General features: G+C 40.9%; 1 protein-coding gene across 2 annotated transcripts in view; it reads left to right on the forward strand.

The window, feature by feature from the left end:
• The window catches only part of sema4ba (sema domain, immunoglobulin domain (Ig), transmembrane domain (TM) and short cytoplasmic domain, (semaphorin) 4Ba), a 150,119-nt gene that overhangs the window by 91,130 nt on the left and 37,412 nt on the right, over positions 1-21,577 (forward strand). For both annotated transcript variants that reach the window (XM_058388235.1, XM_058388236.1), the window contains exons 7-8: positions 868-984; positions 17,476-17,633. In XM_058388235.1, the coding sequence (XP_058244218.1) occupies positions 868-984; positions 17,476-17,633 (275 nt within the window). The remainder of the gene's footprint in view (positions 1-867; positions 985-17,475; positions 17,634-21,577) is intronic.

Below are 21,577 nucleotides of genomic sequence, written 5' to 3' on the forward strand. Positions count from 1 at the left end.
CATTTTGTCAAATTCCTCTCTCACTTTTTTATTATTTGCTTTCAACAGTGGAGTTGTCCTCGGTCATCTTCCATTAACTCTACTTTGGTTCAAACGCCGATGGATGACGCGATCTCACACTGTTGTACCTCAGTGTGGTGCACACCATGATACCAAACAGCACAGAGACTACTTTTCATCCTTTAAATACTCAGACTGACTAATTACAAGTTTGAAGACACCTGTGATGCTAATTACAGAACACACTTTAGTTTAACATGCCCCTATGGTCAAATTATTTTCAATCTTTTCTAGAGATACCTGCATTTTTGTCCAGGCCAGTTTCATTAGTTTGTTTATTAAATGCCTCTGTTGAACCACAATTTAAAAGCAATGTCTAATTTTCATTAGTCAATTTTCAGTAATTTTTTATTTGTTATTATTTTGGTCAGTTATTTCAGTGACCATTGTGGATTTTTCTTTCTTTAATTATTATTATTATTATTATTATTATTATTATTATTATTATCATAAATTGCCATCTGTCTTGCACAAATTGTGTTATGGACATGAATGCGGACTGAAAATGAGAAGAGGTGTGACTTTTATAAGCATTCAGACATATGATGTCTAAGCAGTGAATGACAAATTAGGGAAGAAAAATCTGTAAATTTACATTAACCAAATGTTTAAAGCCTGACTTACATTGTACTTGATTCAAGCTCCAACTGTCAGAACTCAGACACTGTGCACAAGGCCTGAATGCTCTCTTCTTTTTCTCTCAGATATTATTAGGGAGTAAACCTGCCATATATACATTGTATATACACACATATATATGGGTGTGGGTGGGAGTGTATCTATCTTAATAAGTTTTTTTGCCTGCAGGTGGAGATTTGTATGCTGCTACCGTTAGCAATTTTCAAGGGAATGAGCCCATCATTTACAAAAGCCTTGGTCAGGGCACTACCTTAAAGACAGAAAACTCATTGAACTGGCTTCAAGGTAAGAGCCATAATCTTTTTTTAGATTAATGTCCCCTTGGTCCCATCTTCTTTTCTGTTTGGAAAATAAAGGTGTCTCTGCTGGAGATCTGTCAGTGTAAATGCTAAGTATATTTATAGATAAGAAAACTAAAATCAAATTAATGGTTGAAATGATGAAAAGGTAGCCATGGTAGCTGCTAGTGGTTGACTATTTTAAAGCACTCTTTAGTGTGGCTGAAGGTTGTGGACAAAGTCACAGGAACATGCATTGCATCCAGCTACCAGATAGTTGGATGGATGGATGGATGGATGGATGGATGGATGGATGGATAAATGGATGGATTGATTGATTGGTTGATCGATTGATTGGTTGATCGATGGATGGTTGGATGGATGGATGGATTGATTGATTGATGGATGGATTGATTGATTATTCCTGCTGATATCTATATTACATTTTAAAGGTCCCCAGTTATTGACTTTATTGAGACATTATTAGAAACACACATGTTATCACATGTGATTGTGTCATTTTTCTAGATTTTTTTCAAGAAATGTTTAGTTGATATTTGGTTATTCAGCTTCCTGCTCCTAATTACAGTCCCTTTAATTTAATTTAATTTAATTTAATTTAATTTAATTTAATTTAATTTAATTTAATTTAATTTAATTTAATTTAATTTAATTTAATTTAATTTAATTTAATTTAATTTAATTTAATTTAATTTAATTTAATTTAATTTAATTTAATTTAATTTAAATGTATGTTTGTTTAAATTAAATTGTTATGTATTGTAGAATATAATCATTTTAAAGCATGTTAGTGAGCACAAATATTGTATTCTCTTGTTTTTTTGGCTTGAGACTTGCCCCCCTCTGGGTGGACACACTACAGGGTGGTTCTGAAGTCTTCTCCAATTAGTACCAAAAACTTCACTAATCTATAAAAATAAAAAAGAAATTTCCTCAGGCTTGGATGAGAAAAAGCACCCGGCTTTATTTTTATCAAGTGCACTCCCTGTACAAAAATCCCCTCTATTTATACTGGCATCATAACTCCTCCTATCGCTTGTCTCATGATTGTTTTGACTCGTTAGGAAACTTTTCTGAGAATTAATATACCCTATAAAAACAACCACTCTTTCCTTTAGTACCTGTCTGTCTTTTTATTTTAACTGATGACCCTGTGGGTACCAATCACTGAAGGTTAAGTTAGACACAATGTTGTTTATCAAATCTGTTCAAGTGACCTCGGTCTTATTATTACAAGTTAGTATCGTTTATTAATATTAGTTACTACTAATGGTACCAGGAATTTATTATTATTATATCCCGTAATTTTCGTGTTGTGAGGATAATTGCGGTTATCTGACAATTTAGTTATTTTCTCAGACTCTAAAGGTAGTATGCTATCTTTATTTTCATACTTACTTGTGACTTAGTTGTTTAAACTTATTTGCTCTCCTTATTGCTATGTTATGGCTCTCTCATTCACGCTATTCTGTTTTTTCTGGTAGTTTACCTTAATACCTTAACTTACTTAATATTAACTTAAAACTAAATTTTTTACTTCATGCACGTATCAGTATCAGGCCCTAGTTTCACCACATACACTATATTGCCAAAAGTATTCGCTCACCCATCCAAATAATCAGAATCAGGTGTTCCAATCACTTCCATGGCCACAGGTGTATAAAATCAAGCACCTAGGCATGCAGACTGTTTTTACAAACATTTGTGAAAGAATGGGTCGCTCTCAGGAGCTCAGTGAATTCCAGCGTGGAACTGTGATAGGATGCCACCTGTGCAACAAATCCAGTCGTGAAATTTCCTCGCTCCTAAATATTCCACAGTCAACTGTCAGCTGTATTATAAGAACGTGGAAGTGTTTGGGAACGACAGCAACTCAGCCACGAAGTAGTAGGCCATGTAAACTGACGGAGCGGGGTCAGTGGATGCTGAGGCGCATAGTGCGAAGAGGTCGCCAACTTTCTGCAGAGTCAATCACTACAGACCTCCAAACTCCATGTGGCCTTCAGATTAGCTCAAGAACAGTGCGCAGAGAGCTTCATGGAATGGGTTTCCATGGCCGAGCAGCTGCATCCAAGCCATACATCACCAAGTGCAATGCAAAGCGTCGGATGCAGTGGTGTAAAGCACGCCGCCACTGGACTCTAGAGCAGTGGAGACGCATTCTCTGGAGTGACGAATCACGCTTCTCCATCTGGCAATCTGATGGCCGAGTCTGGGTTTGGCAGTTGCCAGGAGAACGGTACTTGTCTGACTGCATTGTGCCAAGTGTAAAGTTTGGTGGAGGGGGGATTATGGTGTGGGGTTGTTTTTCAGGAGCTGGGCTTGGCCCCTTAGTTCCAGTGAAAGGAACTCTGAATGCTTCAGCATACCAAGACATTTTGGACAATTCCATGCTCCCAACTTTATGGGAACAGTTTGGAGCTGGCCCCTTCCTCTTCCAACATGACTGTGCACCAGTGCACAAAGCAAGGTCCATAAAGACATGGATGACAGAGTCTGGTGTGGAGGAACTTGACTGGCCTGCACAGAGTCCTGACCTCAACCCAATAGAACACCTTTGGGATGAATTAGAGCGGAGACTGAGAGCCAGGCCTTCTCGTCCAACATCAGTGTGTGACCTCACAAATGTGCTTCTGGAAGAATGGTCAAAAATTCTCATAAACACACTCCTAAACCTTGTGGACAGCCTTCCCAGAAGAGTTGAAGCTGTTATAGCTGCAAAGGGTGGACCGACGTCATATTGAACCCTATGGATTAGGAATGGGATGTCACTTAAGTTCATATGCGAGTCAAGGCAGGTGAGCGAATACTTTTGGCAATATAGTGTATGTGCTTGACTGCCAATTACTATCTTTATACAGTAAATATGGTATTTTTGAGTTTTCCTCACTTTTTAATTATTTAATTATTACCAGCTACTAGAATGGTTCTTTTTTTTATGCACAGCTTACAGGCTTACATTAGCATCATATCTCTTCAGCTTCTCATCACTCTGTGATGTCAGCCTGTACTGTGCTTCCGCATAATGTTTTTATAGTGTATATAAATTTTACTTCTAATTTTACATCTGGTTGTTTTGCACCCTCATGCTGTCATATGCGTCTCATATCTTTTTGTTGTCATATCTGTGGCCTGTTATGGCCTTCTTCTGTCCAATGCTCAAGGCACACTTATCTCCCTATCTAGTTAGCGAGGACATATATGAAGGCCATGTTGACCGACCTTTCTAACCTGCTTTCCTTTCTCAAATTTGCTAGAAACATTTATATAAGATGTGGTCATTATATATACTATTTTATGCTACTTTTCGTTATATGGTTAACTTTTGCCATAGCTGATAACTCATAATTATATTATTTAAGCACAGATCAATATATGTAACTTAAAATAAGTAAAGATTAAAATTAACTCTAGATTTGATTTAGCTTAACTGAGTACATTTAAGAATTAAAAATGATCTTTTGATTTAATGATTAAAGTGGACTAGAATTATATTTATGAATGAGTACATTTTTCAGAAAAGAATTTCAACAAGACTTAGTAAATGTGTGAGATTTGACATCTCTGCAATTGCAACTTTATAACAACTGTGTACTTGACTTAACTATTATTTCTTAGTTTATGTTACATTTCTTCTCATTGGGTCTGTAAAAAATAAAATGAAAATGACTTGTTAACAATGGACAGTAACCTTTTAATAGTTTTTTTTTTTACAAACATTTTTTAATAGATTTTTCAAACATTTATAACCATCTCATTATTATAAAGTTAATTTAAACCCAAAACAATGTTAATTGTAGAACAGAAATGACTGGACTGCATAATAAATATAAACTAGGCGTACATTTCCTGAAGAAAATGTGAAAGGTGCTTGCCCTGGCAAAACTCAAACCCCGGGCAGACAGAAAGACAGACAGATTCTTCTCAATGTACTGAGTGTTTTGATATGTCACATGTATGTTGTGGTAATTCTGGGATTACATTTATTTTGAGGGTTAACATGTCACATCAATAAAATTCATATCACAAAGTTCTTCTCATTGTACTGAGCATTTTGTCACTTGTGTATGTTGGGGTAGATTTGTGATTCCACTTATTTTGAAGTTTACCATGCATGTATCATGTGATGTCATTTTTGTCATCAAAATTCACATCACAAAGTTCTCCTCATTGTGCTGAGCAATTTGATAAGTCATATATCTGTATTGAAATAATGTAGTTATTCTACTTATTTTTGGACCTTACCCCAAGGGCATCACTGATAGTCCTGAAAACCAATGCCCAGTACTTATCCAGAACAGAGCAGAATCAAAACATTTGTCCCAGATTAGCTGGAGAAAAAGAGCATCCATCACAAGTAGCCTACAACCCAGGGTATATTCTAGTGAGCCTAGACTTACCGTGTGCAAAACAACTGAATTGTATAGCCCTAGTTTAACAAAGATGACTGTGAATAGACCCTTTTTAAGTGCCTCCTTTCATGATTTAATTTCATCCTGGTTGTGGTTTTCAAAAGACATGAGCTGAGAATACAATATTATGATCAGTCCTTTAGTACTAAAATTAAGAGTAAGGTTGTCCAAAACCGAGGTAGGCATAAGATCAGGAAAAAGGGAAAAAATGTCCTTGATGAAGTGGCAAATCTGAAGATATTTAAAGTGGTTGTGTGGGCGGTCATATATTCTGCAAAAACTATAAACCATCAGTATGCAAGTCTTTAACACTTGTCAGACCACTGACTCCCCATTGTCCAAATGTCAAGTCTAATGTGGAGAGGATGAATAATTGATTTTTGTAAATCAGGCCCAGGATTGATGCTGATGTAAACTTGTTGTGATGGCAAAAAAGATCATAAGAGTAGAAAGCATTACAGGATTGAATGTAAATTGGAAAGCTTTCAGGGGAAAAGAAGAGTATACTAAAGCTGAGAGAAACATAATGTGATCCTTTAAGAACATGATAATCTAGTCTTCAGTCGGGTGTGTGTGTGTGTGAGAGAGATGAGAACCAAGTCTGATTGTTTCCCAGTTCTTCGTGTCCAACTGGTTAAGGACCCAAATGGCCTGTGGGAAGAAGCTACTCCTTATTCTCTCTGTGTTGGCCTTTAGGGAGTGAACGTGCTTCCCTGATCGCAGCAAAGAGAAGAGTCCATTCCATCTTTCTTTGGTCCAGCACCACTTGCTGTAGATGGACTGTAGGTCAGGGAGCTCAGTGCGAATGATGCACTCAGCTGATTGCACCACTGTCTATAGAGCCCGTCTGTCCTGCATGGTGCTCTTCCCAAACCAGTTTGTGATATTTCCCATCAGGATGCTCTCTCTGGTGCAGGCGTAGAAGTTACTTAGCACCTTTGAGGGCAGTCTAAAGTCCTTCAAATGTCTAAGATGCTCTAGATGCTGGTGGGCCTTCCTCACCATGATGTCTATGTGACAGGTCCAAGATTGGTCCACTGGAAGCTATCCATTTCCTCTACTGGGGTCCCATTCGAGATGTGGGGCTGGTATTTCCTCTCCTGCTTTATTCTAAAAACCAGTATCAACTCCTTTGTCTTGCAGATGTTCAGGAGAAGATTGTTTTCTCGACACCAGTTCTCCAGGTTTCTAATCTCCTCTAGGTAGGCTGTCTCAACATTGTCAGTGATCAGGCCCTCCACAACAATGTTGTCAGCAAACATAATGAATGACATGGTGTTGGAAGTGGCTATGCAGTTGTAGGTGTAAAGTGAGCACTGCAGGGGGCTCAGGACACAACCTTGGTGGATTCAGTGCTGAGGGTGGGGGAGAGTGACGCATACTTTCAGATTGGCACCACCCGGGTGGCAAGCCTGTTGCAGCAGCTCCCACTTACGTTGAAAATTTTTTAGCAATTTTGGTATTTTTTCCGCACTTTGTGTTTTTTTTTCTTTTCGAGTGTGTGTGAATGTGACCTGTACTCTTTTGGACTTTGTTTACAGTCGTGTGGGGGAACACTGTTTGCAGCAGTGGTCCTATTGTTTACACCAGAGATCAGCTGCTAGCATTCTGCAACACGGTGGTGCTACTCCAGGAAAGACCAGACGTTCTCTGCAAGCTGAGGAGAAGAAGTCGGCAGAACCGAGCTGATGCTCTGTGCCGGGCAAAAAGGAGATGATACAGACCAGCACTACTAACTATTCAGTTCGCTGATCGGGTTCTGCTCACCCTCGCATGGAGTAAGGGTGAGGCTGATCCAAAGGCTGCTTTATGATTGTATGTATTGTATAATAAGGACTGAATTTATTCAGAGACTGGTGATATGGGCTTTTGTGTATGTATGTGTTTGTTTGCTTATGGCTAATACACTGTGGTTTGGATGAGAATTTATCTTTGTGTCGGCTACCTTTTATCGGTTACCGCTGTTACAAGACCCATAGCGATTTGTAGCCAGGGCCTGTAGGAGGCAAGTGTTACATCATCACTGTTAAAAAGCAAATCTGCTGTAAGGACATTGAGCTGTTAGCCGCTAGCATGAGACCGTACTATCTGCCCAGGGAATTCTCGTATGTTATTGCAATAGCTGCGTATATTCCCCCCTCTGCTGACAGTGAATCGGCATGCAATGTTTTGCATTCTGTTGTTAACAGACTTCTGACACAGAGTCCAAATGCCCTTCTCATTATCTCTGGAGATTTTAATCATGCCCCTCTGTCCTCCACCCTGCCCACATTCTCCCAGTATGTTTCATGCCACACCAGAAACAATAAAATACTGGACTTATTTTATGCCAACTCCAAGGAGGCTTATATTTCAACACCCCTCCCCCCACTTGGGAAGATCAGATCACAGCCTGGTTCATCTCCTGCCTGTTGACAAACCCCTTGTATGTAGGCAACTGACTGTCTCCCACACATGTTCTGATGAGACCAGTGAGGCACTGAAAGACTGTTTTGATACAACTGTGTGGGAGGAACTGTGCAATCCACATAGGAAGGATATCAGGGTGATCAGAAGTGGGTGAACGACCTGAATCTATTCTTTAATAGATTTGATCAGCTACCCTTCATGGTCCCCAAACAGTCCACCCCACCTCTTCTCTCCATGCTGCACTCAGCTCACAGCCTATCCACAATACATCTCTCCACAACACATCAAACCTATCCCCCCTACCAATTCCACCCAGCCCCCACCCTCCCCACAAAATACTGCCCCTCACAGAAGCCCAGGTGAAGAAGGAGCTAAGGAGGATCAGGGTGAGGAAGGCTGTGGGCCCAGATGGCATCAGCCCCAGGTCCTTAAGACCTGTGCAGATCACTTGTGTGGCATATTGTTGTACATGCTTGGTCGAGCCTGAAGCTGGTGAAGGTGCCACAGCTGTGGAAGACATCATGTGTGATACCTGTACCAAAGACGTCTCGCCATAAGGATTTTAGGGACTATAGACTGGTAGCACTGACCTCACATCTGATGAAGACACTGGAGAGGCTGGTGCTTTTTCATGTCCGACCTCTGTTGAGCCCATCCATGGACCCACTTCAGTTTGCCTACCAACCAGGCAGAGGTGTTGAAGATGCTGTCATCTTCCTTCTAAATAGGGTCCTTTCACACCTGGAGAAGGCTGGGAGCATGGTGAGAGTCATGTTTTTTGACTTCTCTAGTGCTTTCAACACCATCCAACCTGTGCAATCTTCAAGAAAGGACAGAGCAGACTCTTTCTACTGATGAGACTAAAGTCTTTTGGAGTGCAGGGAGCACTACTGAAGACCTTTTTGACTCTGTGATGGCCTCAGTCATCTTCTATGGATTGATCATCTGGTGCAGCAGTATCTCTACTGCAGAAAGTAAGAGACTGGACAAGCTAATCAGGAAGGCCAGCTCAGTCCTGGGGATGCCCCTGGACACAATACAGGAGGTGGGAGAAAGGAGGATGGTAGCTAAGCTATCATCCTTGCTGGAGAATGACTCTCACCCCCTGTATGACACAGTTACCTCACAGTTATCTTTGAGCAGCTCTTTCAGTGACAAACTGTAATGTTCTTGTCAGCTTTGCGAGAGCTCAGAGCATTGAAGATGGACCCACAGTCTCTGATTGGGAAATGTCCTGATGGTGGTTTTTGGGATGGTCTCTTCTGCCAGTTTCCCAATAAATCCCAAAACCATTTCTGTAAACACGTTGACATCTTCAGAGCTGCACCTGAACATGTCTTAGTCTGCGACATCAATAGTGTCAGCCACTGATTGGTCTGTCTGGCACTCAACCTCCCTCTGAACTGGAGCTTCTTGTTTTAGCCATATATTTTGGCATGAAGAAGATGGTGCCATGGTCCGATTTCCCAAAAGGTGGATGAGACTGCACCATGTAGCTGTCCTTAAACTGGTTGTAGCAGTGGTCGAGTGTCCTTTTGCCCCTGGTCGGGTGGGTGATGTGTTGGTAGAAGTTGGGAACTGTTAAAATTTTCTCATCACAATGAGTGCACTGGGTTGGCAGGTTGGCACTGTTGAAATCACAGTAAGCAAAGCATCCTGGTGCTGTGTCTGGTGCAAAGTGAGAGCCTCATGTAGCTCACAAAGTAGTGTCCATGTTCACCTCAGGTAGAATAAGTATGGCAATTTGAATTCCAGAGGTAAAACGGGTGACCTTTGATGATCAAGAGCTCAAGTTGGATATACAGGAGAGTGTGTGGTACAATGCATCACATGCACTTCACCTCCCTTTAAATTTCCTGACTAATGTACTGTCCATGCAGTAAACCAAGGAGCACTTGGCCAGCTTGATGGTGTGGTCCAGCACGGCTGGGTTAAGCCTTGTCTCTGTGAAGCTGAGGATGTTGCAGTCCTGAATGTCCCGAATGATTTGACCCTGGCCCTGAGATCATCCAGCTTGTTCTCCAGAGACTGGATGCTGGCTAGCAGGATCCTTGGCATGGTGTGCATGAGCCCTTAGCCTTTTCCTGACCCTGGCTAACTTACTTGGCTGAAATATAGATTGGGTGTTGAAAACAATGTATGGAATGGAAATAAGAGTGTCTCTCTCATATCTTATTGTAGTCAGTGTTGAAGAAATGAAGTAGCTTGGTTTAAGAAAATTAAAGAAGAAAAAGGGAATTGATGAGTAGTCAGCTTGCCTCACCATTGAAATAAGCATTTTATCTATAATGAACCCCTCCCTGAACCGCCACCTTATTGTGGTGGAGGGGTTAGAGTACCCGAATGAGCCTAGGAGCCATGTTGTCGGGGGCCAAGTGCTCCTGGTAGGGTCTCTGAAGGCAAATGGGTCCTAGGTGACGGGTCAGACTAAGAGCGGTTAAAATCCCCTCAAGAGAAAGAAGAAAACATAGACCATTACGTCGCCCAGATTGGCGTTACCGGGGCTCCAACCTGGAGCCAGGCCTGGGGTTGTGGAATGCAGGTGAGTGCTTGGTGGCCGAGTCTTCACCTATGGATCTCAGCCGGGCACAGCCAAAATGAGCGACGTAGGCCCGTCTTCCCATAGGCCCACCACCCGCGGGATGGAGCATAAGGGGCTGGTGCTATGTGACTTGGGTAGCAGTCATGGGCGGGGGCCTAGATGACCCAAACCCTGGTTAAAGAATGTGGCTCTAGGAACAGGGAATGTCACCTCACTGGGGGGTAAGGAGAATGAGCTGGAGGGGGAGGCTGAGCAGTACTGGCTAGAGATAGTCGGGCTCGCCTCCATGCACAGCCTGGGCTCTGGAACCCAACTCCTTGAGAGAGGTTGGACCCTCTACTACTCTGGAGTGCCTCATGGTGAGAAGCGGCGGGCTGGGGTGGGCTTGCTTATAGCCCCCCCAGCTCAGCCGCCATGTGTTGGAGTTTTCCCCGGTAAATGAGAGGGTGGTTTCCCTGCGCCTTTGGGTCTCACTGTTGTTTCAGCTTATCGGCCAAACAGCGGTGTGGTGTACCCAGCCTTCTTGGAGACCCTACGAGGGGTGCGGAAAGGTGCCCCGACTGGGGACTCCATAGTTATACTGGGGGAATTCAACGCCCTTTTGGGCAACGACAGTGTTACCTGGAGAGGCGTGATTGGGAGGAACGCCCCCCCCCCCAGATCTGAACTTGAGTGGTGTTCTGTTATTGGACTTCTGTGCTAGCCACAGTTTGTCCATAACGAACACCATCTTCAAGCATAAGGGTGCCCATCAGTACACATGGTACCAGGACACCTTAGGCTGGAGGATGATGATCGACTGATCGTCGTGTCATCTGACCTTCGGCCATATGTCTTGGACACTCAGGTTAAGAGAGGGGCTGAGCTTTCAACTGATCACCACCTGGTGGTGAGTTGGATCCACTTGCAGAGGAGGATGGCAGACAGAATTGGCAGACCCAAACATATTTCAACAAGATTCAGAGCTTCAACAAGATTCAGAGCTTCAACAAGATTCCGAGGGAGGTTGGGGACATTGAGTCTGAGCAGACCATGTTCTCCTCCTCCATTGTTGATGCAGCTATCAGGAGTTGTGGCCGTAAGGTCTCTGGTGCCTGTCGTGGCGGTAATCCCTGAACCCAGTGGTGGACACTGGAAGTAAGGGATGCAGTCAAGCTGAAGCAGTCCTATCGAGCCTGGTTGGCTCATGGGACCCCAGAGGCAGCTGATGAGTACCGGCAGGCCAAGCGAGCTGCAGCCCCGGGTGGTTGTGGAAGCAAAAACTCGGATCTGGGAGGAGTTTGATGAGGCCATGGAGAAGGACTATCTGTCGGCCTTGGGGAAATTCTGGCAGACCGTCCAGCACCTCAGAAGGGGTAAGCAGCTCTCTGCCAACACTGTTTACAGTGCAGGTGGAGAGTTGCTGACCTTGACAAGGGATCTTGTCGGATGGTGGAAGCAATATTTCGAGGATCTCCTCAATCCCACTGACACTCCTTCCGTAGAGGAAGCAGAGGCTGAGTACTCAGAAGTAGATTCATCCATTACCCAAGCTGAAGTCACTGAGGTAGTCCAGCAGCTCCTTGGTGGCAAGGCCCCGGAAGTGGATGATATTCACCCTGAGTACCTTAAGTCTCTGGATGTTGTGGGGCTGTCTGGGCTGACATGTCTCTGCAACATAGTGTGGCAGTCAGGGACAGTGCCTCTGGACTTGGCGACCGGGGTGGTGGTCCCTCTTTTTAAGAAGGGGGATCGGAGGGTGTGTTCCAACTACAGGGGAATCACACTCCTCAGCTTCCCAGGGAAAGTCTACTTCAGGGTACTGGAGAGGAGAGTCCGACCTTTAGCCATACCTCGGATTCAGGAGGAACAATGCGGTTTTTGTCCTAGTCGTGGAACACTGGACCAGCTCTATACCCTTCACAGGGTGCTTGAGGGTTCATGGGAGTTTGCCCATGAAGGCATTCGACTGTGTCCCTTGTGGCATTCTGTGGGAGGTGCTCTGGGCGTATGGGGTCCGTGGCCCTCTGTTAAGGGCTGTTCGGTCTCTGTATGACAGGAGCAGGAGCTTGGTTCGCATTGCCAGCTGTAAGTCAGACCTGTTCCCAGTGCACGTTGGACTCCAGCAGGGCTGTCCTTTGTCACCGGTTCTGTTCATTATTTTTATGGACAGAATTTCCAGGCGCAGCCAGGTGATGGAGGGAGTCCAGTTTGGGGACCATAGGATTTCATCTCTGCTTTTTGCAGATGATGTTGTCCTGTTGGACTTACAGCGTGCACTGGGGCAGTTTGCAGCTGAGTGCGAAGCAGCTGGGATGAGGATCAGCACCTCCAAATCCGTGGCCATGGTTCTCGACCGCAAAAAGGTGGTTTGTCCCCTCCAGGTTGGAGGGGTTTTCCTCTCTCAAGTGGAGGAGTTTAAGTATCTCAGGGTTTTGTTTACAAGTGAGGGAAGGATGGAGCGTGAGATTGATGGACGGATTGGTGCAGCGGCAGCAGCAATGCAGTTTATGTACTGGTCTGTTATGATGAAGGAGGAGCTGAGCCAAAAGACTAAGCTCTCGATTTACCAGTCAATCTATGTTCCTACTCGTACTTATGGTCATGAGCTTTGGGTCATTTCCGAAAGGACAAGATCCCACATACAGGTGGCCGAAATGAGTTTCCTTTGTAAAGTGGCGAGGCATTCCCTTAGAGATAGGGTAAGGAGCCCTGTCATCCGGGAGGAGCTCAGAGTAGAGCCGCTGCTCCTCCACATCGAAAGGGGCCAGTTGAGGTGGATTGGACATCTGTTTCGGATGCCTCCTGGACATTTCCCAGGGGAGGTGTTCTGGGCATGCCCCACTGGGAAGAGACCCCGGGGAAGACCCGGGACACGCTGGAGGGACTATGTCTCTCAGCTGACCTGGGAATGCCTTGGAATTCCCCCGGAAGTGTTGGAGGAAGTGGCTAGGGAGAGGGAAGTCTGGGCATCCCTGCTTAGACTGCTGCCTTAGCATCCCCTGCTTAGACTATTTAAAGCAGCACAAAACAGCAATCAAAATCATAGTCAAAAACTTAGCAAAGTTCTGAGGGCCGGGATGCTTGAACAAGACAAACAAATTCTAAAAACACTAGGCAAAACAATAATCTGAAAACTGGCTAGGTCATATACAGAATAATCCAAATCAGAGGCATGCAAAAGCAGTATTCACTAAAACAGTCCAGGTCACACACAGAAACAATGGCAATACAAATGCTCAGTAAGGCTGCTAGGAACAATACTGCACAAAGAACACGCATGTGTGCTCTGCTTAAATGCCTGTGCAGAAACCAGGAAGTGAACTACGTGCTCGTGTCAATACACTGGGGGAGGGCTCCCTCTGCTGCCCAGATTCCAGATGAGACATAACAACATTATTGCACCTTAATCTTCACACTAACAAGAGAGGTAATGATTGCTGGGTACAAGAAAGTGAATTTGACTCCCCTAAGGCCATTTGCTTTTTCCTGACTTCTGCACTTCTCTTGAGAAAACACCCTGTCTCTGAGAAAGCATAACTCCTGTTTTTGTCTGCTAAATCGAAAGATGAAATACTTGTCCTTAAAGAAATTAAAATGCACCAAAAATACCTTTGGTCTGCTCTGTTTGGTCTTGGCATTGTTAGTTGGTTTAGGTCCAATTCAGTGTACACATGAAAGAATGTGAAGTCTCATAAAGTCTTTCCCCAGTACTTCCATGAAAAAGTCTAGGGTTAGTCATAAATTTAATTGGATCTGACCCCTTAAGCTTTTCTGGGATGCCCACCACTCTTAAACCTCTGTGAGAGGTCTTCCAACTTTTCTTTTAGAAATTAATTTTCCTTCTGTAGGGTATCCATGGAAGTAGAAGATGGCCTAAATGATTAGGTAATGATAATGGTGAGTGCACCAAACTGTAATCATTTAGGCCATCTTCTACTTCCCAAAGGTGTTCTTCATGAGCTTTTTAATATGATTTTACAGGTCCCAGAGTAGCATTCTTGGGTGATAGGGTGTCTGCTGGTTCTGTTTTTAAAAGAGAGTGGGCTACTTGCACCATATCTGAGAGGAGTGCTGAACAAAGTCTTTTGAGGTCATCAGGTAGTGCAGTGAATTCTCAGGGGAAAGGCATGGGATTGCCTCTTGCGGCATGGGATTGTTTAATTTGACTTTGGAGCTGCAGACTATAAGTATTCAGCACCACTGTTCTATTGTTGGCATTACCACTGGGTCAGTATGGAATAGGATCACTGTATATGCAGATTATACACTTTTATCCTGTTGATTCTTTGACTCCTTTAATTAATCTGATAAACCGTTTTGGTTCCTTTTCTGGGTATTCAGTTAACTGGAATAAAAGCATCCTTGTTCCTCTTGGAAGTAATTATCCAACAAATTTTAGGGTCCCTTCCTTTTAAAATTGTCTGTGATCGTTTTACTTACTTGGGATTGGTAATTCCTGTAGATCCAAAAGGCATATTTAAGCTTAATTTTATGGCTGCAATTAATGTTACCACTGAAAATGGTATAAGGTTATCCTTTCAAGGTATTTGTACCTGTTTCAGTATTTACCCATATTTTCTCTTTTATATGGGAATTTAAGACTCATCGCATCTCTAAGGAACACTTATAAAAATCCAAAGAGACGGAGGGCTTGCAATGCCGGTTTTTCAGTACTTTGATGTATTGCTGTTATGACTCCCCTGTGTCAATGAGACTGCAGTGGATTCTTTTAGCTGGATTTGCATGGAGTCTCATTCTATAAGCAGGAGTTCTTGCTCTACCCAAAATTTCATAGGTTTTAGCAAAGATATATTTTCTTGGTATTCTGTGGCATATGACCAGGTTTTACTACCTGAAATGGAATTGGCCATCTTTGGCTGCTTTGATGCAGTTTAATCTTTCCCTTATTATTTGTAATTGGTGTTAATGCTGTGCTTGGTTTCAAGATTCAAGATTCAAGAAGCTTTATTGTCATTTCAACCACATATAGCTGATGCAGTACATAGTGAAATGAAACAACGTTTCTCCAGGACCTGCTGCTACAGAAACATACAACAACAAGTTCAGCACAAAACAACACCACAGAGCTAGGACAGAAGTGTGTCTTAGCCACGTAAAGTGCACAGTGTGCAGCTATGTGCAAACAGGGCATAGACAAGACAGTGCAAAAGACAATAAATACAATAAAGACAACACAAAAGAACACAGGACACTTAGCGCCGAAAAGAAAGAAAAGAACATGTGTAATGGAATGTACGTGAAATAAAATAGATAAAGTGGTGGTGGCCAAGAGAATTATATTTAGGGAGTGGAAATCTACAACTCCCTCATGTTTTCAGACATGGTTTGCAGAGATGGTCTCTGTCTTACATCTTGAGAAAATATGTTTTAACAAAGCAAATTCCATTATAAATTTTTTCAAAGTCTGGGGTCCCTTCCTCCAACATTTATATGACAATATAATTTCATGATTTTTACATTTGTGATATTAGAATTTATATGCTGATTTCTATCCTACTAATTGTGATCTGTCCTTCTCCTTCATGCATTATTTGGCATTTTTGTCATTTGTCATCTGGCCTCCCCTTTTTTCTACTTATTTTGTTTTGTTTTTTAGCATGTTGTTCTTTTTTGCTGTTATTATAAAACCAATAAAGAATAATATATCCAAAAAAAAGTTACATTCTAGTCACCATAATGTTATTGAACTATGTTTCACCATTATTCAGAAAATCAAATTTAAGGTAGCATATATCAGTGATAAAAGGTGAAATCATTAAAAGTGGACAGAAGCCAAACCCGACACCTATTCAAACCATGCTTAAAATAGTCCCCTGATGCAAAATTACTGATGCAGAAGGAAAAAATATATAGCTGACACTCATTTTAAAAGAAAAAACTGCACCACATAAAAAAAAAATTAATTTAAAAAAATAAATAAATAAAACCATATTCAAATACAACAATATAATGCCCCTGTATCACTTTTATTGCATGCTATTCTTTGTAGAGTTCCAAGCACCAAAGGTCTATCTTTTATAATTTGGGTTGTTGTAAATATATTGGAGTTGTTAGGATTATTATTATTATTGTTGTTGTTGTTGTTGTTGTTGTTATTATTATTATTATTATTATTATTATTATTATTATTATTATTATTATTATTATTATTATTATTATTAATTGGTTGATTACTTAATTAATAATAATAATAATCATCATAATCAACACTAAAATGCAGTGGGAAGCACAAGACTCCAAGGTACATGGAAACATCAAAATTTATCAGATTGTGCCCAATTGCTGCCAGTGCTCAATGGAATGAGTGGACATGCCCTGACCTGATGATGGTGCTATTGAACAGAAGTTTATGTTCCATTTTGTACAGACATTTTTTTCATTTCTGATTTCTACCCTTGTGCCAAAGAAAAAAAATCCATATTTGATTCCAGGGTTAAGTTTAACTACCTTTTTTCTTGAAATCTTGGAAAATCTAACTGTTCTGATATTTGGTGTACTACATTATTTTGATAATCTGTAAGGAGATTTCTAATGATGACTATGTTACTTCAGAATCATGACCACCATCAGCAGATCAGATTTCAGCAGGGTTTTCTCAGATTTAACACTGCTTTACAACCACATGATAAATATGTTCATCAATGGTCACTTTATTGTTTTGTATAGATGGCCACTGGGGACATTATTTTGCAAAGGGCTTTTTGGACCCTTAGTGTTTGTGGCTTTTTTTAAAATTCTTTTCCTTCCATGAAAATAATTGTATACAATAACACTCCTGCTACACAATAATACAGGGTTTTACTTTTTGTGCCATAACTCAAGAAATGTAAGCCCTCCAAATTTCTTTGTGCTACCAATTCCTTGGCTTCACTCAAAATGCCTCATAATATAATAAATCTACTTTTTAAAAAATTCGTTACAGAAAGAGTATCAAACTGATTCTAGATGTACTTATGTATTAATTCTAAATTTATGTTATTGTTCATTTTCATGTAGGCATACAGTATGAATATAAAATTTCAGTATAAATAATCAACAAGAACTGTTATTTACTACATTTGAACAATATTTGGGTTTCTTACTGTAATATTTGGGTTTGTTCTTTCCACAGACCCAGCTTTTGTAGGCTCAGCGTTCATCCAGGAGAGCCTCCCAAAAGGCAATGCAGTGGGTGATGATGATAAAATTTACTTTTTCTTCAGTGAAGCAGGAAAAGAGTTTAATTTCTTCGACAACACTATTGTTTCCCGTATTGCCCGTGTGTGTAAGGTGAGGAGTGCTTTATTGGAGTAAGTGTGGTAGGGTTGGGGGTTGGGGTCTTTAGGCTGTAGATCTCCAACTAGGGAAAACTAATGAATATGCCCCATAGCTCAGAATTCCTACTTGTGATGGTTAGAATTCAGCTAGTGATGCCAAATCAATACGGCTACACACAGTATCACTTCTTACCTTTAAATACGTTATACAAATATTGCATTAGGTAAATCAATGTACAAACATATTTGCTTAATAAATCTATAACACTGGCAACAGTTATAGTGGTGCTTCAGAGTTTCTGCATAAATATATCTCAAAACATCAGATTTTCACAGGTGCTAAAAGTAGAAAAAGTAAACCCTTTTTTTTGATTAAACAAATCAGAACAAAAATATTATACTTAGTAATTTATTTATTCAGGAAAACGTTCCAGTATTACAGTGGCAAAAGTTTCTGAACATCTAAGCAGTTAATTTGAAGGCCAAATTAGTGTCCATCTGTTTTCAATCAATGGGAGTGAGTGCCTTATGTTTATTTAAAAAGGACCTATCAAAGGATGATCTTTGCAGCATGTGGTTAAGTGTCTCATGGTGCTAACAAAAGAGGTTTCTGAGGACCTCAGATAAAGAGCTGTTGTTGCTCATCAGGCTCTAAAAGTTTGCAAAACCATCTCTAAAGACTCCACAAAGTCAGACAGATTGTGTACTAATGGTGGAAATTTAAGACCATTGCTACCCTCCCATGAGTGCTCAAACAATTAAGATCACTCCAAAAGCATGATGTGTAATAGTCATCGGGGTCACCATCAAGAGAACACTGAACAACCTTGGTGTGCATTGCACAGTGGCAAGGAGAAATCCACTGATCTCCAAAAAAGAAAAAAAAAATTCTCGTCTAAGGTTTTGGACAGATGAGAAAATAGAAATAGAACTTTTTGGTTTAAATGAGAAACGTTTTATGTTTGGAGAAAGAAAAACATTCCAGCATAAGAACCTTATAGCATCTTTGAAACATGGTGGTGGTAGTATCATGGTTTGGGCCTGTATTGCTGTTTGTGGGCCAGGATAGGTTGCCATCATTTATGAAACAATGAATTCAAAAATATATTAGTGAATTCCAAAGTAAAATGTCAGGACATCTGTCCATGAACTGAATCTCAAGAGAACATGGGTCATACACCAAAACAACAGCTGCAAGCACACAAGTCAGTCTACCAAAGAATGATTAAAGAGGAACCAAGGCAATGTTTTGCAATGGCCAAGTCAGTGTCCTCCTTTGTATGAGGATACCCATCAACATCCCAGTGTTGTTCTGTACTGCTGTTCTGTACTAAGATCATACAATTTGTTTTGCACAGATCAACGGGTACAAATAACACATTCTTGCAGTTATTGCTACACAAGGGGGTCATAGCAAGGATCACATACTTTTGACACTAACAGATGTGTTATTATGGATCATTTTTCTCAAAAATTAAAGTAGTATAATATTTTGTCAGATTTATTTGATTGGGTTCACTTAGTCTACTTTTATGACTTGTGTGCAAAACTTATGTTTTCAGATTTATGCAGAAATATAGAAAATTCTAAAAGGCTTACAAGCTTTCCATATTTTCAAAATTACTTAAACCTGGTCTCATTCTTTTGTGCATATTTTGTCCATGTTTGTGCACACAAAACATTTGTACTCATTCAGTTTTTGGGATATTAGCTTTATTTTTACCCAACCACTACAGAGCATGCTATTGCTCATGCCAGGTGATTTTTAATTGCAAAAAGAGCAGAACCCGTGGTGTTGCTGTTTATGGTGTGCAGAGTGGCTGTTCACAAGCAACTGCTTAGTCGTGGTGACTTTGCAATTTAATGTTAGGAAAACTTAAGTAGTTTAAGCACTTGCCTTTGGGATGGCAATGTCACATTGCAAACGACAAGTAAAATGGAAGATGGCTCACATTCGATCTCATCTCGTATTTAAGGTAAATATTTGAACATTTTTTGCATAACCTTTTGCATAATTTGGGTCATTGTGAACTTTCACTTAATTAGATTTTGGGTATATGTTTCACATTGATCATAAAAAATCCATTGTAGTACAGTTACTGTGTGTGTGTGTGTGTGTGTGAGAGAGAGAGAGAAAGAGAGTGTGAGCTTGCAGAAGATCAAGTTTCACATAAACATATTTAGACAGAGTTTGGTCATGGTCAATGTAAATACTTATGTGTTAGTAAACTTTTTAGGATCCATAATAAGGAGATCAAATTGATAAAATGTAAAAAATGCAAAAAATTATGGATATGTTTTGTAGTGAGTAAAAGTACATACATTTTTCAAATTTTACATTACTATTTATCATATTTACTACTTATCTAACATTTATCCCTAATGAGCAAGGCTGAGGTGACAGTGTCAAAGAAAAACTCCCTGAGATGAGCACTAATTCCTTCCTGTGAGAAGCTGACTGATGCAATAGCAGTTCAAAGATGGTGGGATAGTCTCCAAGTGTGATAGCCTCTAAGACTAGCTATGAAAAGGGAGTAGTAAAAGGGAGAGCCAGAAGGTGACAGACATGAGGGCTTCCTGGGACATAAAGCATGCAACGACTTCAGAGTCAGCAAACCTGAGCGACTTAAACGAGTGGTAAGGCAACAGCAACCAGTGAAAGAATGCTGCCCTAGTAATGTTATCTACATGAGCTTCAAAGGATAGGCTGGAATCAATAATCATAACAAGGTCTTTTACTACTGAACACAATGAAACCAAAAGGCCATCCAGAGTTACTCTGTAATCAGAAAGATTACTTCTGGCTGCATGTGGTCCTAGTCTAAGCACTTTTGTCTTGTCAGAGTTAAGCAGGAGGAAGTTACTACTGTCCAGTGTCCTTTATACATTCTTCAATCAAGCTGGTGTCTCTCATCTTACTTATCTGAAACATATAGCTATGTGTCATCAGCATAGAGTGGTAGCTGAAGCTAATACCATGTTTACAAATAATTTCACCAAGGGTTAGCATATATAAGGAGAAAATCAGTGGGCCTAAAACAGAAACTTGTGTAACACCAAACATAACCTTGCTATACAGTAGTAGAAGTAGAAGTCACTATCTAGATCATATGAACTGATCACGATCAGTCAACTAAGACCTAAGAGAGGAGAGGGCTGTTCCTTTAACACCAACAACATTGTCTAGCTTATCAAGTAGAATAGTGTGGTCAATGGTGTCAAAAGCTGCCCTAAAATCAAGTAACATCAGCAAGGAGACACTGACCCTGATCAAAGTTAAATTTCAGAATTCAAATAAAAAAAACTTTATTTATCCCTAGGGGGCAATTTAAGGCATGCAGAGTAATTAAAAAAGTGCAAATACAAAATAAAATAACATAAAAACATAAAAAAAATACAATTGTTGTAATGATAAATGGAATAAGTCAGTTGAAATAGATGGATGCATATATTAATAAATTAAACGTAATGTGAGAATACTGTTGTGCAGTATGTAAATATTGGTATGTAGCAGCAACATTAGAGTTATTGTCACATCAGAGTCCAGATCACTATATGTTTTTCACAGATTGTAAGTATGAGAGTCAATTAGTCTATTTGAAGGAGTGTGGGTTGGCGGTGGAAGAGGGTTATATGTGGGTTATAATGTGGAGAATGGTGCTAACTGAGTTGATGGGAGGGTAGGGATGGAAAATGATAGTTGTGAGTTGAGGAGTGGTGAGAGGACACAGCCCTGTGGGGAGCCAGTTGAGGTGTGAAGGAGTCCAGAAAAGGTGTTATTGACCAAATCTTTCTGCATTTGGTTGGTGAGAAAATTGATTATCCACAGGATGGTTGTCCAAGCAGAAATGGCTGGAGAGTTTCTGGGCCAGAATATGGGGCTGTAAAGTGTTAAACACTGAAGAAAAATCTGCAAACAGAAGTCTAGCTGAGGTATTGGGGATTGCCAGATGCTTG

This window comes from Hemibagrus wyckioides, linkage group LG04, assembly GCF_019097595.1.
Source record: "Hemibagrus wyckioides isolate EC202008001 linkage group LG04, SWU_Hwy_1.0, whole genome shotgun sequence".
NCBI lineage: Eukaryota > Metazoa > Chordata > Actinopteri > Siluriformes > Bagridae > Hemibagrus > Hemibagrus wyckioides.